This window comes from Alexandromys fortis, unplaced genomic scaffold (genome assembly GCF_014885135.2).
Source record: "Alexandromys fortis isolate MF-2015 unplaced genomic scaffold, M_Fortis_MF-2015_v1.1 scaffold_96, whole genome shotgun sequence".
NCBI lineage: Eukaryota > Metazoa > Chordata > Mammalia > Rodentia > Cricetidae > Alexandromys > Alexandromys fortis.
Genome location: NW_026068053.1, coordinates 5,222,037 through 5,242,390, shown reverse-complemented (window position 1 = coordinate 5,242,390; position 20,354 = coordinate 5,222,037). Strand labels below are relative to the sequence as shown.

At 38.6% G+C, this 20,354-nt stretch overlaps 1 protein-coding gene and 1 long non-coding RNA gene across 2 annotated transcripts in view; one reads left to right on the top strand and one right to left on the bottom strand.

The window, feature by feature from the left end:
* Vps4b (vacuolar protein sorting 4 homolog B) overlaps positions 1-17,872 on the top strand; it is a 32,699-nt gene extending 14,827 nt beyond the window's left edge. The window contains exons 5-11 of the mRNA XM_050119756.1: positions 3,767-3,886; positions 5,920-6,076; positions 6,477-6,625; positions 7,526-7,607; positions 12,619-12,838; positions 14,861-15,001; positions 16,449-17,872. Coding sequence (XP_049975713.1) covers positions 3,767-3,886; positions 5,920-6,076; positions 6,477-6,625; positions 7,526-7,607; positions 12,619-12,838; positions 14,861-15,001; positions 16,449-16,550 — 971 coding nt within the window. The 3' untranslated portion in view covers positions 16,551-17,872. The remainder of the gene's footprint in view (positions 1-3,766; positions 3,887-5,919; positions 6,077-6,476; positions 6,626-7,525; positions 7,608-12,618; positions 12,839-14,860; positions 15,002-16,448) is intronic.
* Positions 1-20,354, bottom strand: part of LOC126487104 (uncharacterized) — a 106,209-nt gene that overhangs the window by 34,908 nt on the left and 50,947 nt on the right. The gene's annotated exons all lie outside the window — the stretch shown is intronic.

The following is a 20,354-nucleotide window of genomic DNA, read 5'->3' as shown; positions in this document are numbered from 1 at the left end:
GAATATGTAAAAAAATACTATAAACCTGTATAATTATGATAGAAGCAGAGGTTTTTCATTTTTAGATTTATTCTTTTATTTTTATCTATGTGTCTCTCTGTGTGTGTGGATGCCCATAAAGGCCAGAAGAGGGTGTCACATCTCCCTGGAGTTGGTAGTACCAATAGTTGTAAGTTGCATGGTGTGGGTTCTGGGATCCAAACCTGATTTCTTTGGGAGAACAGTGTGCACTCTTAACCACTGAGCCATTCCTCCAGCCCCTAACAATAGCGTTATTTTTGTTGTTGGTTGGTTTGGCTTTTATTTATATGCCAAGAACTTTTGTAGCAGATTGATGCAGCTGCCAGGGAAGGTTGAGTTACCCTGCTGCGCTGCACTGCCTGAAGTGGCAGGACACTCCTGTCCAGTCTGCCCATTGATCTGTGTTAAGTAGACTTTGCAAGGAGCTGTCTGTTTGCCCTGCGCATTCCCGTACCCCAAGTGAAAGGTACACCATATATTTGGTTTTGAAAATTAGAGTTTTTAATAGATGTTTGTAAATTCCTATCAATTCTAAGTCCTAAAACCAACATTTCAATGTAGAAACCTTTGTAATCTCAGAATGAAATAGAGTGAGTGGAGCTTTAGCCTTTCCTGTGAGGGCTTTATCTGTCTTTTTTTTTTTTTTTTTTCTTTTTTAAAGACTGTCTCACATAGCCCAGACTAGCCTTAAATTTTTGTAAGTGAAAATGACCTGGAATTTCTGATCTTTCTGCCTCCATCTCCCTCCCATGTCCTGGGATTAGAGATATGTGTCACCATGCCTAGCTTTTGTCCATTTTTTTTTTAAATTTAATGGTTGCTAATAGATTAGTATCTTTTTTTATTACAACCGGGAAGATAGCTCAGTCAGTAAAATGCTTGCCATGTAAGCACGAGAGTCTGAGTTCCGACTACCAGAACTCAACCTAAAACCAGACGCAGCAGCATACATCCACAATCCTAGTGCTGGGAGGTGAAGCTAGGTAGATTGCTCGGGTATGCTGGCCTGCCAGCCCAGCATGCCAGGTGAGCTCTGAGCCACTGAGCTCTGTCTCATGAACAAGGAATGAACTTGAAGTTGTCCTCTGACCTCCATACAAGACACACGTGTGACTGCACGTCTACACACACAGTCATTATTTTAATTTTTTATTCCTGAAATAATATTTTAATATTTTACTTGTGTTTTAGATTGGTATTTAATATATGATTATGAGGATTAAAATGGATTATGGCTTGAATTTTCTGTTAGTTATTTTGCTAGCTAATTCGGAAACTTATAAGGTTAAATGTCCGTTTGATTTTAATTTTTTGAACTTATTTTGTGTGTGCATGTTGTGCGCCACAACACATGTGTGAAGGCAGAGATAACTTTCAGGAATCAGTTTTGTCCTTCCATCATGTCATTTCAGGGAATCAAACTTGGATGCCTTTATCTGCTGAGCCATCTTACCAGCCCCAAATAATATTTAAATATAATATACAGTGCAATAAGAAAAATGGTGCATTTATATTCTTGGCAGTACAGTCAATTTATATTTTTCAGTAATCTTACCTTGCCTTTTTAGTGTGTTTGTTTGTTTGTTTTGTTTTGAGACAGAGTTTCTCTCTGTAACAGCCCTGACTGTCCTGAAATCAGTTCTTGTAGACCAGTCTGTCCTCGAACTCACAGAGATCTGCCTGTCTCTGCTTCCCAAGTGCTGTGACTAAAGGCGTGCACCACCTCCACCTTTTTAGTTTTATGAACCATTAAGTTTTGGTACTTCATCTTTCACAACTAAATATTGAAAAGTCACCTTTAAACTTTAATAAAAATATTAGTTAAATGTGAAAATAAGCTGAGCATGGTATTGCATGCCTTTTATCCTATAGCTCTTGAAAGGCTAAGGCGGACAGATCTCTGTGAGTTTCATGGCCAGCCTTATCTACATAGTGAGACCTGTCAACAAAAAAAAAGTGGGATGTGAGTGGATATATTATGCATGCTTGGTGCAGGAGGGTAGGGTGTGTGTGTGTGTGTGTGTGTGTGTGTGTGTGTGTGTTTGTGTGTGTGTGTAAATGCATGTTCCTGTGTGTTAGAACTCATAGCATGTTGGGAAGGGTATGTGTATGTGTGTATTTGTAGAAGCCAGTGATTGTTGTGTTCTTGAGCATTCTCTGCCTTGTGTGTTGAGGCAGAGTCTCAGCTGAACCCAGAGTTCACTGATTCAGCTAGTCTAGTTGTCCAGCTTGTTCCAGAGATCCTCTCTATCCCCCACATGAAGGAATCACGTTCAGGCACACAGGCACGTGGATGCTGGGAATCCTAGCTCCAGTTCTCAACACTTGTTTGGCAACTGAATTGTTCTAGCTTCTCGTGGTGTTAGATTAAATGATAATCTTGCATTAGCCAGATGATATACATGGAGAAAGAGAACTTACCTTCATTTAATGAATGAAGCCCTTTCATGTGGTATAGATTTTTTTTGATGTTACTGATGTTAGTGGAACCTTTATAATGCACATTGACTTTCTTGTATCACACTGAACTATTATGAAGCAAAATTCACTTTTATTCAATTTTAGCCTAGTAATTAAAGATTTTTGTACTTTGGAAGTAACTAAGTATAGGCTTAGATGCTTAGGTAGTAATTTTAACAATAAGAAATTGGGTTTAAAAGTATTTCATGATTAGTGATTCATGTATTTGAAGGTGTCTGTTCTGTTTGAACAACTACCTGCCATCTTTTTCTGTGTATATTCGTGTGTGTGTATGTGTGTGTGTGTGTGTGTGTATAGGCCAGAGGTTGACCTCAAGCGCCATCCTAGATCATTCTTTCTTAGTTTTTGCAACAAGCTATTACTAAACCTGGAGCTCATGTGGTGGGCAGTGAACCCATGGATCTCCCTGTGTTTGCACTCCACATCCCAAGAACTGGAGTTAAGACATGAGTGCTGGGGACATGGTGTGGACTTGGATGACTGAGCCATTCCCCAGCAGAGTGGCTACTTCTCATCTTTTTAGACTGTTTCGTGATTTAAAGTAAAGCAGTTCCTGTGTACTAGAAAGTTGAAAAGGCTTTTCATGAAAATAGCTAGAGGTTTCTTCAAATAATTACAGGATATTTTTCTTGGACTCTTACTGGAACAGTTTCTGTAGTTTTTTTAATGCACTACTCTGAGAAACTAAAGCACTCCTTAAGTAACTTTGTTAATTGTTTTTTTCTTAGTGGTCCTGTTTAAAAGCCAGATAGCCTGTTTTGCAAATCTCAAGAAATTGCAGGTCTTTAAGGGCATGCTTGTCCTTTCCATTCCTTCTGTCTTTCCTCTTATTTTGTCTCCCGTCTTTCTATTTTTAGCTAAAATCACTGAAGCATATTCTCTCTGGTATTCTAATGGAGAGTGTTAGTTAACAAGAGAAATAGTAAGCTAGTCCCACTGGATGAGTCCAGAGCCAGCACACAGCTCTCATACTCAGTGTCACCTGATCCATGTGCTAACCTGTCTGTGTGGTTTGCCCAGGTAATTCTGTTTTCATTTCCACTAATAAGGGAGCAGAAATTTAGACATTGAGTCCTGTCCATAGCTGCCTAGCAAACTACCTAAGTTCTTGCCTCCTGGTGATTTCTAACAATTTCCTCATGACACTACTTCAGAGAGTCATAGTACTGATAACATTGAAGTTGACAGTGTACTTTTTAAATGTTGCTTTCTAACTTTGCTGCACTAGTCTTTCTCAATTTAAAGATGACCCATTATTTTGTAGGTGCCATTGTTATAGAGCGACCAAATGTAAAATGGAGTGATGTTGCTGGTCTTGAAGGAGCCAAAGAAGCACTTAAAGAGGCTGTGATTCTGCCTATTAAATTTCCTCATCTATTTACAGGTGAAATGGCTTCTAACAGTTTTATTTCAAACATATTAGTGATTAAGGTAGAGCATTGTGAATTCATGTCTCCAGTATGTGAATTATCTTGAATTGACATTTAGATGTAAACTATTTTTACAAAGATGTTTCTTTCTGTGTCTATATTTCAGGTATACATTGCAGAATAATCTGATTGTCAGTGGGACTTATGACATATTATTGGAATACTACAAACACAATACAATGTAGTATATATAGCCATATTAATAAATGTAAATCTACATGATAGTTTACTGAAAGCTGTCCACATCTATTATAAGGATCAGAAAGCAAGTTATAAAAACATAGACTGTGATTCCATATTAAGTAAATATGTAGGCTTTAAAATGCTAGTAAGTGCTAGGGAATATATATATCTTCTGAGTTTTATCTGAGCTTGTACAGTAGTCACCTATTAGTTTTTTTTTAAATGAGGACTTAAAAGTTATTTAATTGCCTGGGATGATGCACATCCGCTAGGAACAGAGAGCACTTCTTACGCTGTGAAGAGGGCTTTGCTGACCATAGCACCTGGAGCTAGCCCAAGCAGCTCTAGTTCCAGCGTAAGTGATCTTTGCTGTGCAGGACAGTTTAACGTTGTTCTTTTTGTGACTAATGGTTGTGTCTGTGATGTGACTGTACTCACAATCTAACACACAGAGGTTTTTCACTTTGAAAATAAGCTGCTTTATGTAGAAAACACATTGTGATGTTGGCTGCAAACTGAGCAGGTTTAAACAGTGATGTCACAGAAAGGAGATAGATTAAAGAATATGTGGGCTGCATCTCACTTCCTTAATTCCAGGGCATTGCTTACAGCCCAATTTCAAGGGTATAAAACAGATACTATAAAAGTTAGCATTGTAGTGCTGTGAAGGCTCAGAAATCTGGTTGAACTCTGGGTGTGACATACAGTTCATACACAGAGATGTTGCCTGTATTTGAACTTGAAATTTTCTCATTTGCTTTTACTTGATTATAATTATTTTTAAAACTACTTATTGTTTACCATGAGTGAAAACAAATAGCATCTATTTAACATACATTTAAAAGGTAATCACTTAAATAAAAAGTATACACTACCTAATACCATTTCCTATCCTTCCAGTGTTCTGTGTACCAAGTGCCCCACTCAGGGCACCGCTGCCCTACAGGTGTGTGCGTTTAAAACTGTAAAGCAGAATTGAAGGGAAAGGCAAGCCTTTCATAATCAAGATGGTATTGTTTAGTTTCTGCATCAGTCGTTCAGGGATGGTTCTGCTGCGGACAGGAGGTGCCCATCTGCAGCTTGTATGTGGATTCTTTTTAAATTCATATTACATAATTCTATGTAGCCCGCTATATTTTAGACAATACTGTAATTTCTGATTAGCCAAACTAAGGCACAGTAAATTAATCCCCCTATTTCTTGTTTCATTTAAGCAGAAGTAGGATCTACAATGATACCTTCTTATATCATTGCCCAATTTTTGAAGCTGCTGATTGTCACAGTAGCCTATGTTTCTGGTAAATCAGGAATTTCTTAGAACTCATAAGTCCTCCAGACTGAGTGTAGCATATTGTCATCCTCCATAGGTGACAGATATTTAGAAGCCAGGCTTTACAGCTGCCCCTGCTCTGTGGTTGTGATTCTCCTGCATTAGTCTAGTGTTGAACAGGACCTTTAACTGAACTTTGTATGCCCGGGGAGCAGAGAGCCTTTTCTCTGTCTGTATCATGCATAGTGAATTTCATACTTCGGTCGAACAGATGAGTGAGGCAGTAAAGGAACTTCCTATTCGGAGGTCAGTGTTTTTGTAAATGTGTTTTGATTGATGTCTTTATAAAAGACAGGTCATATACACTCAAGGCATACCTTATACTGATATATAAGGTTTAAACTGCCTTCTTAATCTTACTGATAGCTCTCAAGTGAAAACCTTTTATAATATTCTTCAGTGTGGACAATATCTGCAGTAACTGAAATGAATAGTCTTGAAATTCTCATGTTATTTTTTTAATACAACATATAGGAAAGAGGACACCGTGGAGAGGAATCCTATTATTTGGACCACCAGGAACAGGGAAATCCTATTTAGCCAAAGCTGTTGCAACGGAAGCAAACAACTCAACATTTTTCTCAATATCTTCCTCTGACCTTGTTTCTAAGTGGCTAGGGGAAAGTGAAAAGTAAGTGGTGCATTGAAAGTTTTTACTTTGGTTCCTGGTGTCAGTCACTCTGTCAGTCTGCATTAGTAGGTTCCATATACCACTGCTAAATACTTGGAAGGAGTATAATGTAGGTGTCCATTTCTCTGTCAAGCTCAGTACCTAGCTGGGAATTTATTTTGTAGGAGAAAAGCTAGCATATATATGTATGTACTTGTAAATGGGTGTGCATGCACGTGTGCATATGTCTGTGTATATATAATTCAGTGAATTATCTAGTATTTGGTTGTAATTTGTGTTTTACCCCTGCAATGTGATTAGGCCTTTAGTCTTTGTGGTTCTTATAATATTGGTATATTGCCTTGTTGTGGTCCTTTTGTATTCTTTAGAAACCACAAGCTTTATTTACTCTTATTTTTAGACTGGTTAAGAACTTATTCCAGCTTGCCAGAGAGAATAAGCCTTCCATTATCTTCATCGATGAGATTGATTCTCTTTGTGGTTCGAGGAGTGAAAATGAAAGTGAAGCTGCACGGAGAATTAAGACCGAATTCCTGGTTCAAATGCAAGGTAGTATTACTGGTTTTTAAGGTAGATTCTGTTTAACCACTAGCAGAAATGAATTTAAGCAGAATTTCTCTAAAATACTGTTATTGCCCTTCTTATTTTTGTTTTGAGACAGGCTCTCAGTATGTATCCCTGGCTGGCCTTTTAACTCCTGACATAGACCAAACTAGCCTCATAGATACCCATGCTTGGCTCTGCCTCCCAAGCACTGAGAGTAAAGCTATGCACCACCACTCCCTGCATGAATGGATCACTTTTGTAATTATCTTGCAGGATTCACAGTTTTATTAGTAAAGAGATTATATCTCTACTCATGTACCAGTAGCTTTATGAAAGAATATTTTGAAAAGAATATTAATAGTATTTGCCCATAATCTAGGAGATTTGCTTTTTTAGACAGTATGGTTGGTACTTGAGTGGTGTGGTTCTTGATTAGTTGTAGTATTTGTAAAGATAAAGATGAAGTACTTCAACATTATATAAAGCACTGGGTTTCTTAATGGAACATGTCATGGAAAGTAGATTAAAAACATTTGATTGTGTGCATGCTTGTACACAATGGAATTTTTAGATGCATTTACATAACAATGGCTATAACTTAAGCAAACTAAGTCTCAGGAAGACTATCATATTTTCTCATATATGTAGTTACTAGATTTTTATGAGAAATGTAAACTTATATGTATCTATTTGCCATGAAAGTAGAAGAAACTGCCTCAGGGAACAAAGGGAACTAATGGGAAGGGGAGAGATGGAACATTGGGAGAGTATACTCCAAATTCCTCCCATATGTCTATGAAAATGTCCTTATATAGCAGTATTATGTGTAGTGAGTATACACCAGAGACTTTTAAAACAGAAAGCATCAAATGATTATTTAAAATGTTACCTATTTTAATGCAGGAGTTGGTGTGGACAATGATGGCATTTTAGTTCTGGGAGCTACAAACATACCCTGGGTTCTGGATTCTGCAATTAGGCGGAGGTATGATGATAGTATAAAGATCTTATTTCTAACCATCGATGTAGTACTAAGTGATAATATCATTTTCCTTTATAGGAATTTATTTTAATAACTTTTAAAAAATATTTTACTTTTGAATTATTTTTATTAGTTAATCCTAGCCCTCTTTCTCCCCTTGTGTTGGGGATGAGGAATGGCCTTGACTTATTTTTTTGCTGGCTATAATGAAGAAGCACTTTATACACTGGAGTCTTCCGCTTTGGAAATTACATTGCTTGGTGTCTATGCTAAACTTTAGTTTTGATTAAATTTTGGAGGAATGATGCTTCAAAATTGACAAAAATAGTTCTGTATCTTAGTGAAAATTTTTCATATAAAGTTCTGCAAAATGATTTCCTTTTCTTTTTCCAAACAAAGTATTTTTATTGATTATTTGAGAACTCCACATAATGTACCCCAATCACACTCACTTCCCAGTTCTTATTTTTTTTTTTTTTATTTTTTGGTTTTTCAAGACAGGGTTTTGCTGTAGTTTTAGAGCCTGTCCTGGACCTAGCTCTTATAGACCAGGCTGGCCTCGAACTCACAGATTTTTGCCTGGCTCTGCCCCCTGAGTGCTGGGATAAAGGCGTGCGCCACCACTACCCAGCCCACTTCCCAGTTCTTAAGAGGTCTGTCTCCCAGCCTTTGTGACCCCACCCCATCCCCCATAATAAACAAGTCCAATTTTAATTTTTGTTGTCCATATAGTCACTGGAGCATGGTCAAACTCTTAATTGGCAAGCCCCTTAAAGAAAACTGAATCACAATCCCTTTTCTTATTTTTCCAGTAACAGTCCTAGCTGTCCTGGAACTCACTTTGTAGACCAGGCTGACCTTGAACTCACAGAGATCCCCTGCCTCTGCCTCCTAAGTGCCGGGATTAAAGGTATGTGCCACCACCACCCAGCTCCTTATCCCTATTTATAAGAGTTCTCTTCTATGGAATCTTGTCTAGGCTGTTACTTTTGGGGGTGGGGGTTTTCATAGAAGCCTTCTCTGTCTAATTTCCTTAACAGTGAGTCTGCAGTCATTGATATCACTGCAAAAGGTGCTCCCTTGCCCTTTACAGTAAGCGGGAGCAGGAATCAGAAAGCATGTTGATGTCTGTGGTCCATGTTACCACCTAAGGCCATGTTGATGTCTGTGGTCTGTACTGCCTTCTGAAGCCATGTTGAAGTCCATGGGCTGGCCTGCCACTGGGGACCATATTGGTGTCCATAGGAAAATGATTTGTTACTGTTACTCATTATTCTGTAGATAAGGCCTAGCCTCCACTCACAGCAGCCCTCCTACTTGAGCCTTGTAGGTGCTAAGTTCACAGGCATGAGCTACCATGCTTGGCTAGGAAGACAGTGGTCAGTGGAAAACAAACAAGGTTTGTCTGTTACTGGGTGAAGTGGCAGGCATCTGCAATCCTAGCACTTGGAAGAAGGCAGGAGAACTAAGAATAAGAACTTAGGGTTATCTTCAGCTATGTAGTAAGTTTCAGGCCAGTTTAGACTATATAAACCCTGTTAAAAACAACAAAAGATTTTCTGTCATTTTTTTAGGTGAAATTGAAACCAGCTCTAGAAACAGTAGAGTTTTCACAGCTCTGTAGCTCCCTGTAGCATTCTTTAATTGGTGATTAAAAAGAAGAGCACATGCGTGTGTGTTACTGTATCACCTTCATGTGTTGATTTAACAGCGTACTAAATTAGCATCTGGTACCACCAGAGGACCTGTGTTAGGCAGGTTTAGAAAGTGGCCTGATTCCGCTTGGCGGTGGTGGCGCATGTCTTTAATCCCAGCACTCGGGAGGCAGAGGCAGGTGGATCTCTGTGAGTTCGAGACCAGCCTGGTCTGCAGAGCTAGTTCCAGGACAGGATCCAAAGCCACAGAGAAACCCTGTCTCAAAACAACCAAAAAAGAAAAAAAAAAAAAGTGGCCTGATTCCAAAAACAAGCCTATGTCAAGGTAAGAGAAACTTTTTAAAACATTGCCACAGTGAGTCTGCAAAAAATTGTCCCTCCTTGCTTCCTCTCTGCTTCCAAATTACTGAATTTTATGAAGACAAGTTTGTTAGACTTTTTGTTGCTGTGAAGAGACATCATAACTACAGCAACTATTTATTTTTATTTTATACATTTTTATTGATATTTATTGAGCTCTACATTTTTCTCTGCTCCCCTCCCTGCCTCTCCCCTCCCCTTCAATCCTCCCTAAAGGTCCCCATGCTCCCAATTTATTCAGGAGATTTTGTCTTTTTCTACTTCCCACGTAGATTAGATCTATGTAAGTCTCTCTTAGTGTCCGCATTGTTGTCTTAAGTTCTCTGGGATTGTGGTTTGTAGGCTGGCTTTCTTTGCTTTATGTTTAAAAACCACTTATGAATGAGTACATGTAATAATTGTCTTTTTGTGTCTGGGTTACCTCACTCAAAATTATGTTTTCTAGCTCCATCCATTTTCCTGCAAAATTCAAGGTGTTGTTATTTTTTTTTTTCTGTAGTACTCCATTGTGTAAGTGTACCACATTTTCCTTGTCCATTTTTTGGTTGAGGGGCATTTATGTTGTTTCCAGGTTCTGGCTATGACAAACAATGCTGCTGTGAACATAGTTGAGCATATGTCCTTGTGGCATGATTGAGCATCCTTTGGATATATACCCAAAAGTGGTATTACTGGGTCTTGAGGAAGGTTGTTTCCTAATTTTCTGAGAAATCGCCACACTGACATCCAAAGGGGTTGTACCAGCTTACATTTTCACCAGCAATGCAGAAGTGTTCCCTTTTCCCCACAACCTCTCCAGCATGAGTTGTCAATCAGTGTTTTTGATCTTGGCCATTCTTACAGGTGGAATCTCAGATTTTTTTTGATTTGCATTTCTCTGATGACTAAGGATTTGGACATTTGCTTAAGTGTCTTTCAGCCATTTTAGATTCCTCTGTTGAGAGTTCTCTGATTAGGTCTGTACTCCATTTTTTTTATTGGATTATGTGATCTTTTGGTGTCCAATTTCTTGAGTTCTTTGTAAATTTTGGAGACCAGACCTCTGTCTGATGTGGGGTTAGTGAAGATCTTTTCCCATTCTGTTAGTGAAGATCTTTTCCCATTCTGTAGGCTGTCTTTTTGACTTGTTGACCGTGTCCTTTGCTTTACAGAAGCTTTTCAGTTTCAGGAGGTCCCATTTATTGTTTCTCTCAGTGTCTGTGCTGCTGGGATTATATTTAGGAAGTCGTTCCCTGTGCCAATGTGTTCAAGAGTACTTCCCACTTTCTCTTCAATGAGGTTCTGTGTGGCTGGCTTTATGTTGAGGTCTTTAATTCATTTGGACTTGAGTTTTGTGCATGGTGATAGATATGTGTCTATTTTCATTCTTCTACATGTTGATATCCAGTTATGACAGCACCACTTGTTAAATATGCTTTCTTTTTTCCATTTGATTTTTTGCTTCTTTATCAAAGATTAGGTGTTCGAAGATGTCTGGATTGATATCCGGGTCTTCTGTTTGGTTCCACTGGTCCTACTGTCTGTTCTTATGCCATACAGCAACTCTTTAAGGGAAATATTTATTGAGAGAGCTCACTTACAGTTCAGAGGTTCAGTCCATTGTTATCATGGAGGGACATGGCAGTATGCGGACAGACGTGGTGCTAGAGAAATAGCTGAGAGTCCTACATCTTGTAGGCCACATGAAGTGTGGTCTTTGACACTGGGCAGTATCTTGAGCATATGTGAAACTTCAAAGCCTGCCTCCACAGTGACACACTTTCTCCAACGAGGCCATACCTAATAATGCCACTCCCTTTGGGGACCATATTCTTTCAAGCCACCACAACAAGTAAAATTATTGACAAACTACTTAATAATATATAGTACAGGATTATTCAGAATGAACTCATAGTGAAAAGAACATTTTGTGTAATGTTTATGTAATTGCATTTATGTAATGTGATGTTTAGCCTTAAGATTATTAAGTAGTTTTGCTATTTTGAACTTAGAGAATTATGGTAATCCTTGTTTTATATTATGAATCATCGCTCTTCATCACAAGTTCAGAGTACAGATCTGTAAGACCTGCCTTTATGCCATAAATTCCATATGCAAACATTATGGTAATCCTTATTTTATACTATGAATGATTAGTCTGTTCATCACAAGTTCAGAGTACAGATCTGCCTTTATGCCATAAATCCCAGGTGCAAACTCAGCCAGAAATGATCCAAAAGTTGCGTGTGAGAGATTAAACCAGTCAAAACTTGTTTCCTGATTATTTTGCTTCTAATTTTAGTTTTTGGTATATCTTAGTCTCCCCTGACATGTATATACATATGTGTATATATGTACTTGCACTTAAATACATGGGTATTTCATCCAAGCACTAGGCCAAGCTCTTGGAGTCCAGTTGAAGAGTAGGAGGAGGGATTATATGAGCAAAGAGAGATCAAAATCGTGATGGGGAAACCCACCACAGAGACAGCTGACCTGAGCTTGTGGGAGCTCACAGACTCTGGACTAACCTAGGCCCTCTGCATCTGAGTGACAGTTCTGTAGGTTGGTCTTTTGTGGGGCCCCCGCAGTGGGACCAGGACCTGTCCCTGACACATGAGCTGGCTCTTTGGAACCTATTCCCTGTAGTGGTATGCCTTGGCCAGCCTTGATACAAAGGAGAGGAACTTGGTCCTGCCTCAACTTGATCTGCCAGGCATTGTGGACTCCCATGGGAGGCCTTACTCCTTCTGGATGGAGACAAAGGAGGAATGGATGGGAAGGTACAAGGGAGGTGGGGGGAGGTGATGGGACAGTGAAGAGAGAGGAGAAACTGGCTGGTATGTAAAAATAAATAATTAATTTTGGAAAGCTTATGGGTGTTTAACTCTGGTGTGGTTTACCCTAACTCGGTACAATTGAGACTATCTAACTAAATGCCTGTGGTTTTTCTAAATATGCAAGTTTTACATTGAAATTAAGCATATATATTTAATGTCACTTGTATAATTTCTTTTAAGATTTGAGAAACGTATTTATATTCCTTTGCCTGAAGCACATGCCCGTGCAGCCATGTTTAAATTGCACTTGGGCAGCACTCAGAACAGCCTCACAGAAGCAGACTTCCAAGAACTTGGGAGGAAGACGGATGGCTATTCAGGAGCAGATATAAGTATCATTGTTCGGGATGCTCTTATGCAGCCTGTTAGAAAAGTTCAGTCAGCTACTCACTTCAAAAAGGTGAGCGACTTCAGTCTACCCTGTCATGTGCTTTGAAAGTAAAGCTCCCAAAGGATTTGGAATGGCTTCAGTGTTGTATGATAATGTAATAAGTAGGTTTATGTAATACATATATTTCTGATGCATTGAAAATAATTCCTTGCTCGGTGTGGCAGCGTATACACCTTTAATCCCAGCACTTGGGAGGCAGACAGAGATGCAAGGCCAGCCTGGTCTACAAAGTAAGTTCCAGGACAATCAGGGCTACACACAGAAACCCTGTTTCAAAAGACCAGGGGGGGTGGATTTCTCTAGTGAATATTATTCATGGTCCTAAAGTACTGTGTTTTTGTATAGAGCGATTTGAGGCATTTCTAGGTCTTTCAGATGGTTTAGAATCTGCTTTTGTGGTAGCCAGAGCAATCTGGAGGAGAATCTGGTATATATGCACCATACCAGATTGTAAACAGATAAAAACAAACAAAAACTCCTGATCTCATGCAGCTGGGAAGGAAAGATAGGCATAAATACAAATAAACTACGTGTGAGTGTGTTCACAGCAAGCTGAAAAAATGTACTTTACACCTACACCAATCCTGATATAAAGTTAATAATCATCATGAAATAAATTCGATACAAATGTTTTGCCATCTGAATATTTGTATGTAACTTTGCTGCAAGGGTACTTTTTCTAGAAATTGCTAAAACCTTGTTTTAACTGTGTTGTTTCATGAGATGACATAGATATTATTAAGCACTTTATTTTTGTCATAGTTGACTTTCTGTTGATGTGATAAACTGTAACTAAAAGCAGTCTGAGGTTGGGAAGGGTGTATTCCTTATAGTTCTGAGTGTAGTCCTTGGTGAGAAGTCAGAGTAGGAACCTGAAGAGAGGAGTGATACAGAGGTCATGTAAGAGTGTTGCTTCCTGGCACTCCTTTCTTACATATACCAGGACCACCTGCCCAGAGGTGATACAATCCACTAGTTTCTCCCACACAAATCATTAATCAAGAAAATGATTGATAGACTTCCTATAAGCCTGTCTGATAAAAGTTTTTTCTCAATTCTTCCCAAATGATTCTACCTTGGGTCAAGTTGACAAAAAAAACAAAACAAAACAAAAAAAAAACTACCCAGTGTAGCTCTTACATGATGTCTTACTTTGTATTGCTGTGAACAGACACCATGTCAAGACCAAAGCAGTTTATAGCAGAAAGCATTTATTTAACAGAGGGCTTGCTCACAGTTTTAGAGGGTGAGTCCATGACCATCATGGCAGGGAGCATGGCAGCAGGCAGGCCACATGGTGCTGGGGCAGCAGCTGAGAGCTTAACATTTTAGCTGCAAATTGTAAGCAGGGAGAGACAAACTGGGTTTGTCATGTGCTTTTGAAATCTCAAAGCCCACCCCCAGTGACACACCTCCTCAACAAATAAATAGTCCTGCAAAATGTCACAAGGTTTTCAGCCATGGAAAAGAACAGTTTAGGGAAATTTTGTAACATGTTTGTTTTGATCTGTAAGGTGACTGCTATATAATAAGCATTAGATGAAAAGAAGAAAGGGTAGCCAAAAGGAACCGCTTCTCTTTCAGAACTTCTTTTTAACCCCAATAATTGCATAAATTACTGTATAAAATATCAAGCTATAGAAATGCATCAAGAAAAATTGTAAGTCAATCAAAATCTAAAAAATTTTAAATCAACTTAATGATAACATCTTTACCTTATATAGTCTATTTTTCCTGGAGAAAACTTTTTTTTTTTTGTTTTGTTTTGTTTTTGAGACAGGGTTTCTCTGTGGTTTTGGAGCCTGTCCTGGAACTAGCACTTGTAGACCAGGCTGGTCTCGAACTCACAGAGATCCGCCTGCCTCTGCCTCCCAAGTGCTGGGATTAAAGGCGTGCGCCACCACCGCCCTGCCTGGAGAAAACATTTTAATACAACATAAAAATTAATGTATGTTTAGCTTTTCTGATAATGACCAAACTCTTAATTCTTATTTCATTTATTCAGATAAATTCAAGTTACTGTGATTACAGGTTCGTGGACCCTCAAGAGCTGACCCTAACTGCATTGTAAATGACCTGCTGACCCCCTGCTCTCCAGGAGACCCCGGGGCTGTGGAGATGACATGGATGGACGTTCCTGGAGATAAACTCTTAGAGCCAGTTGTTTCCATGGTAGGACATTTTAAATCTTTATACACTAATTTGTCAAAGAATAGTTTATTTCTGTAACACCAGCTAGAGATTTTTATCAGGTTCATGTATGTAATACTTGAGGAATTATTAATTGTGCTTAGATGTAAAAGTAATAAAGTTGTGAGACTTGTGTTAATTGAAAAGACTATTGAAAGCAAAATTATCTGAGTTGTAAGTCATCCACAAAATTCTCATATATATTGAGTAAAATACTATTAGAACTTAAATAAAATTTGAGTTTTGCCCCTGAATCTTACATGTTTAAAAATACCCAAAAATATCAACTCTTGTATGATACTATTCATAAATAGTATTGTTTTTTTCTTTACTTCTTAAGGCTGCATAGACAGTTTAAATAATGCAGCCCTTAAATTTTTCTGCAGAAATCATTGAACTTTTTCCTCAAATACTATACAAGACTTTTAATAGATTTTTGGTTTTATGTATAGTGTAGGAATAAAAGTAACTCACCAAATTTCTTTTTTAAGATATATCTTTAGATTACTGGGGCACTGGAAAAGTCTGTTTGGTTGCTGATGAACACTCAGTTTTAAACTTGTGCTTAAGCTGCCAGTTCAGAGTGTTGGTGGTAGGTTTCCCAGGAGCATCTAGAGAGGAAGCTCTGCATGGCTCCCTAGACAGACACCAGGTGTAGGTGTATGTGTGTGCCTGTGTCTCATTGCTGCTCATCTGATTATTCAAAAATCTCTTTTGTTGCAGTCCTTGATACATTAGATTATTTTTTAAGTTTTTGTGTTATGTCCTGCTTTGAAGAATTCACAATAACTGTGTCCTTATTTCATTTGTCGTACAATTTTACAGGAACTATTTATTTTAATGACTTTCTGATATTAGCATATTTTCAGTTTCACTATTAGTTTTAACTTAAAAAAATCTCATTACTCTAAAGCATTGCTTCATATAAGTAAAACCAAGTGATTTACATAATACATAAATGTGTCTTTATAGTAAAAAGGAGTATGGTTAAGTAAGTACAATTCAAATGGAATATAGTGATGTTACTACAAATGCAGATTTCAGTTTTCATTGGAAGGATTAAAATAATGTAGAGGATTTTCTGTTATTGAAAAGCTAATAGACTTTCATATGTGCTGCTTCAGTTGCAAATTTCCACAGAGATCATAATAAATTATTAAATTTTTTTACAATTACCATTTTCCTTCTGAGTTGCACTTGATGGGAAAAACCTCTTGTTGAAGGACTGAGGTCATAGCTGGGCTGTGAAGGTGTTGGTCCCAGGCTGCTAGGACTGTGCTTGCAGTAGGTAATGAGCGTCAGGAAGAGTAAGGAAGGGATTTGTTTGTTCTTAGGAATTTGATGCTGCAGACTTTCCTATTCAACTGTAAATTAGTAATTAACACTAACAACACAGTCCATTATTAATGCTCTCCTTTTCTCTTAACAGTGGGACATGCTGCGGTCTCTGTCCAGCACTAAACCTACCGTCAATGAGCATGACTTGTTGAAATTAAAAAAGTTTACAGAGGATTTCGGTCAGGAAGGCTAGTGCAAGGCAGCAACAACATGTTTACTCTACACTTCCTCTTTTCTAGGTATTTTGCCTTTCTTGGATGACATTCAGAATATTTCCAGTAAACTTTCACACAGGAAAACATACGTCTCCCTTCAGTGTTTCTTTAGGCTTGTGTTGTACTTTTTCCTACACTACCTGTTAAATTCTCCAGCTAACAAAAGTTGTAAGGAAGCGACTCGGCAATGGTATGAAAAACAGCATAGACCTGAACAGTGAGGAGAGCCTCGAACTTGGCTTGAGGGCTGCATTTAGGGTTTCTAAGAGCGCTCTTTCAAAGAGCAGCGTCTTTCCTTCCTTCCTTCGTTTCTTCCTTTTTTTCCTTAAGGAAATTGAAATAGGGCTAATGCTAATGATAATTATCTTGGAAAAAATCTTTAAGCATTCTTATCAATGTAAAGTTACTGCTTTATTAAAAATTAAAAACGGTAGAATCTTTTCTCTCAGGGATGGGCGGTAAAGCACAGAGCACTGTGATGTATTTGGGGGTTTGTGGCACAGCCAGTGCTCCTGTTGACCTTGTAATGGGTTGAGTCTTCCTGTGTAGATAAAGTGATTCCTCTCCAGGCCACAGGCTTTTCTCTCTACATGACACCTTTCACTGTGCACTCAGAGACTTTCTAAGCTAGTCATCACCTTCACCTTGGAGCAGAAAGTTGTCTATTTCAGTGTCTTTTTGTAGCTAAGATTGACCAAAAGAGGTGGCAAAGAAGTATACTTTTTTTTGGAATTGTTATGAAATATTGTAATGGGAACCTTTAATAATAAGAAACTGGCTTCCCTTTGGACTTCAGGATAATTCCTGTGTATAACGTGTGTGTGTGTGTGTACATATATATATGTAATTTTTTAATATAGGAAAGCGAGAATCTTGTCTTTTACTTTTAAGTTCAGGGAGCAGTTTGTCCTAGCTACACAAACATTATCAGTGTGGTATTTCATGAAACTTTAGCGATAAACTGATGTCTCATTAAACATAGCATCATGTTATTTTAATGTCTTCAAATAAATGATCTGAGTGTATGTGTCACACACTTGTGTACCAACTCTGAGTTGTGCCTTGGACATTTGCATTGACTACATGCAAACAATTACTAGGTTATCTAGAATTGCTATGCAGTTCTACCTTGCAAGTGCTACACAGTAATTGCATTTTAAAGAATATTTGCACATTTTACATGCTATACTATATGATTGCCTTTAGGTTTTCTGTACAGATTTTTTTTTGTTGATATTTGATGAAAATCCTAGGACTGAGATAAATACTGTTCTTATGTGAAGTAAATTGCTATAATCTACTTTTGGCTATCTTGTGTATTCTTTATTTTGGGGGCCTTCTGCGTAGGAGACAATGTCTAAATTGGTTAAAAGAATAAATTTATTAAAATAAACACATCTTTTCGGATAAAAATTTATAACTACTAATGAGTATATGGAAGAATCAAGAGTGGACATGCGTACTTACAATCTCATGAGTTCAAAGCCAGCCTGGGCTGCACAGCAAGACCTTGTCGTTAAAAGAAAATTAAAATATGCTCTTCAACAACTGCTGTATGAGAGCTGCAATATATTTTGACAGAACAACACAGAATTCTTTCCAAATGAATTGGTTTGTTTTGTATCTTAGTAGTATGTTGCTATGAAGAGACACTCTGATTACGGCAACTCTTTTAAAGGAAAACATTTAATTGGGACTTGCTTGCAGTTTCAAAAGTTTAGGCCATTGTCATGGTGGGGAGCATGGCTGCATGTTGGTTGATGTGATAGAGAAGTAGCTGAAAGGTCTACATCAGAATCTACTCAGCAGGAAAAGAGAAAGCCACTGGGCATAGCTTAGGGTTTTGAGAACATGAAAGCCCACTCTCAGTGATACACTTCCGCCAGCAAAGCCACACCAACTAATCCTTCTCAAGTAGTATTACACCCTGATGACTAAACATTCAAACGTGAGCATTTAGGGGCCATTCTTATTCAAATCACCACATGTAGTTTGTGGGTAGATAATCTATTGTCATGGTCAGTCTCTGTGTAAAAATTAATATAAATTTATTTAAACACTCGAAAGTAAGAAGTTTTTTTGTGGATCCAAAGTTCAAATTCTCTACAAATTCGAATATATCACAAGGTGTTATATATAGTAGTGTTGCTAAGCAGACACTTTAACTGCACTTTACTTTTTATAGGCATCTCACTGTGGAGCCCTGGCTGACTTGAAACTCACTCTGTAGACCATGCTGGCCTCAAACTCAGACATCCACCTTCTTCTACTTCCCATGTGCTAAAAGGCATGCACCACTATGCTCAGCCCCAGGCACTGAATTTTTGTATATTCTTTAAGACCTCTGTGTTGCTGTGACTTGGGGTTATTGTTCTATTCCCTAAATCTATTTTTGGGGATAGATTTATTTGTGAATCTAATTATCTTTACACTTCTGGAATGGTTGAATTTCCTTCATAAACCATTTTCCTGTTTCTGTGTCTGTTTCAATGTGGGGGCACATGTGGACTTCAGGATGCCTTCGTGGAGCCACTTCTCTCCCTCCACTTATTTTACGTTCAAATTGCCGGGCTTGCCTGGCAAATGCTTCTGTGCACTGAGCTATCTTGCCAGCCCTTCATGTGTTCTTTGTCTAGGAAAGCAAAAGACCTTGTGTGTACATGCTCTGCTCCAGGTTCTTCACCATTATCTATTTTTAGGTAGACATTATCTGAGCAAATGTGACCCTGTGGCTGCTTATCTTTATGGGCTGCACACCACATGATCAGCAGTGTTTTACCCAAGTCAGAAGTCAGAGACACTGTAATATGCCAACAGAGAATTCACTTCTGAGTTCACTCTCTGCTGGCAGGACGCCAAGATGAACGCTGCTCACACTGAAAAGCACCCTTTGCCACACTGCACCAGGGGCCAAGCATGGACATAAATTTCTTTGGGTTGAGCTAAGACTTGGAAGGAGTGGGACTCTGTTTATTTTGAGATGAGATCTCATTTCATTGCCCAGTCTCAAGTGATTCTCCCATTTCACCTCCTAGGTACCAGAATGATGTGGGATAGCCTTCTGTAAATGTATTGCTTTTATTGGATAGTGAATAAAGTGTTTCGGCCAATGGCTTAGCAGAGTAAAGCCAAGCAGGAAATCAGAACAGAGATATAGAAAGAGAGTAGGTGGAGTCAAGGAGACACCATGTAGCTGCTGAAGGAGAAAGAAGCCAGAACAGAACCTTACCCGGTAAGCCACAGCCTTGGGGCAATACACATAATAATATAAATGGGTTAATTTAAGATGTAAGATTTAGTTACTAAGAAGCCTGAGCTAATAGGCCAAACAGTGTTGTAATTAATACAGTTTCTGTGTGATTATTCAGGTCTGGGAAGCAAGGAAATGAAAGAACAGTCTCTGCTTACAAAATGGCACCCATACATTTGGGGTTAAGCCACACACTTCAGGTCCAGGTGCTTGTTTGCCCACTCCTGGTTATGAGGAAAGTAGCTAAGAGCACACCTGGTGCTTCACATCCTCACGCGGGCAGTGCTGCACAGTACTTCCCAGAGGTGAGGTGGTTAGCACAGCTCCCACCCTAGCAGTACCAGAACTGGCAGTAAACGTACCTCACCATATTGAAAGACCAGGAGAGGTGGAGTCAGCCTCCAGGGTTTACCACAGCCACACTGCTTACAATTTTAAAATGCTTCTTGTCAGAAAAGGGTTTCAGGTGCACAATAAGACAGATTAAGGCATAAAAGGCCTCTAAACAAGACACAGTGTGTTATAAAGTGTA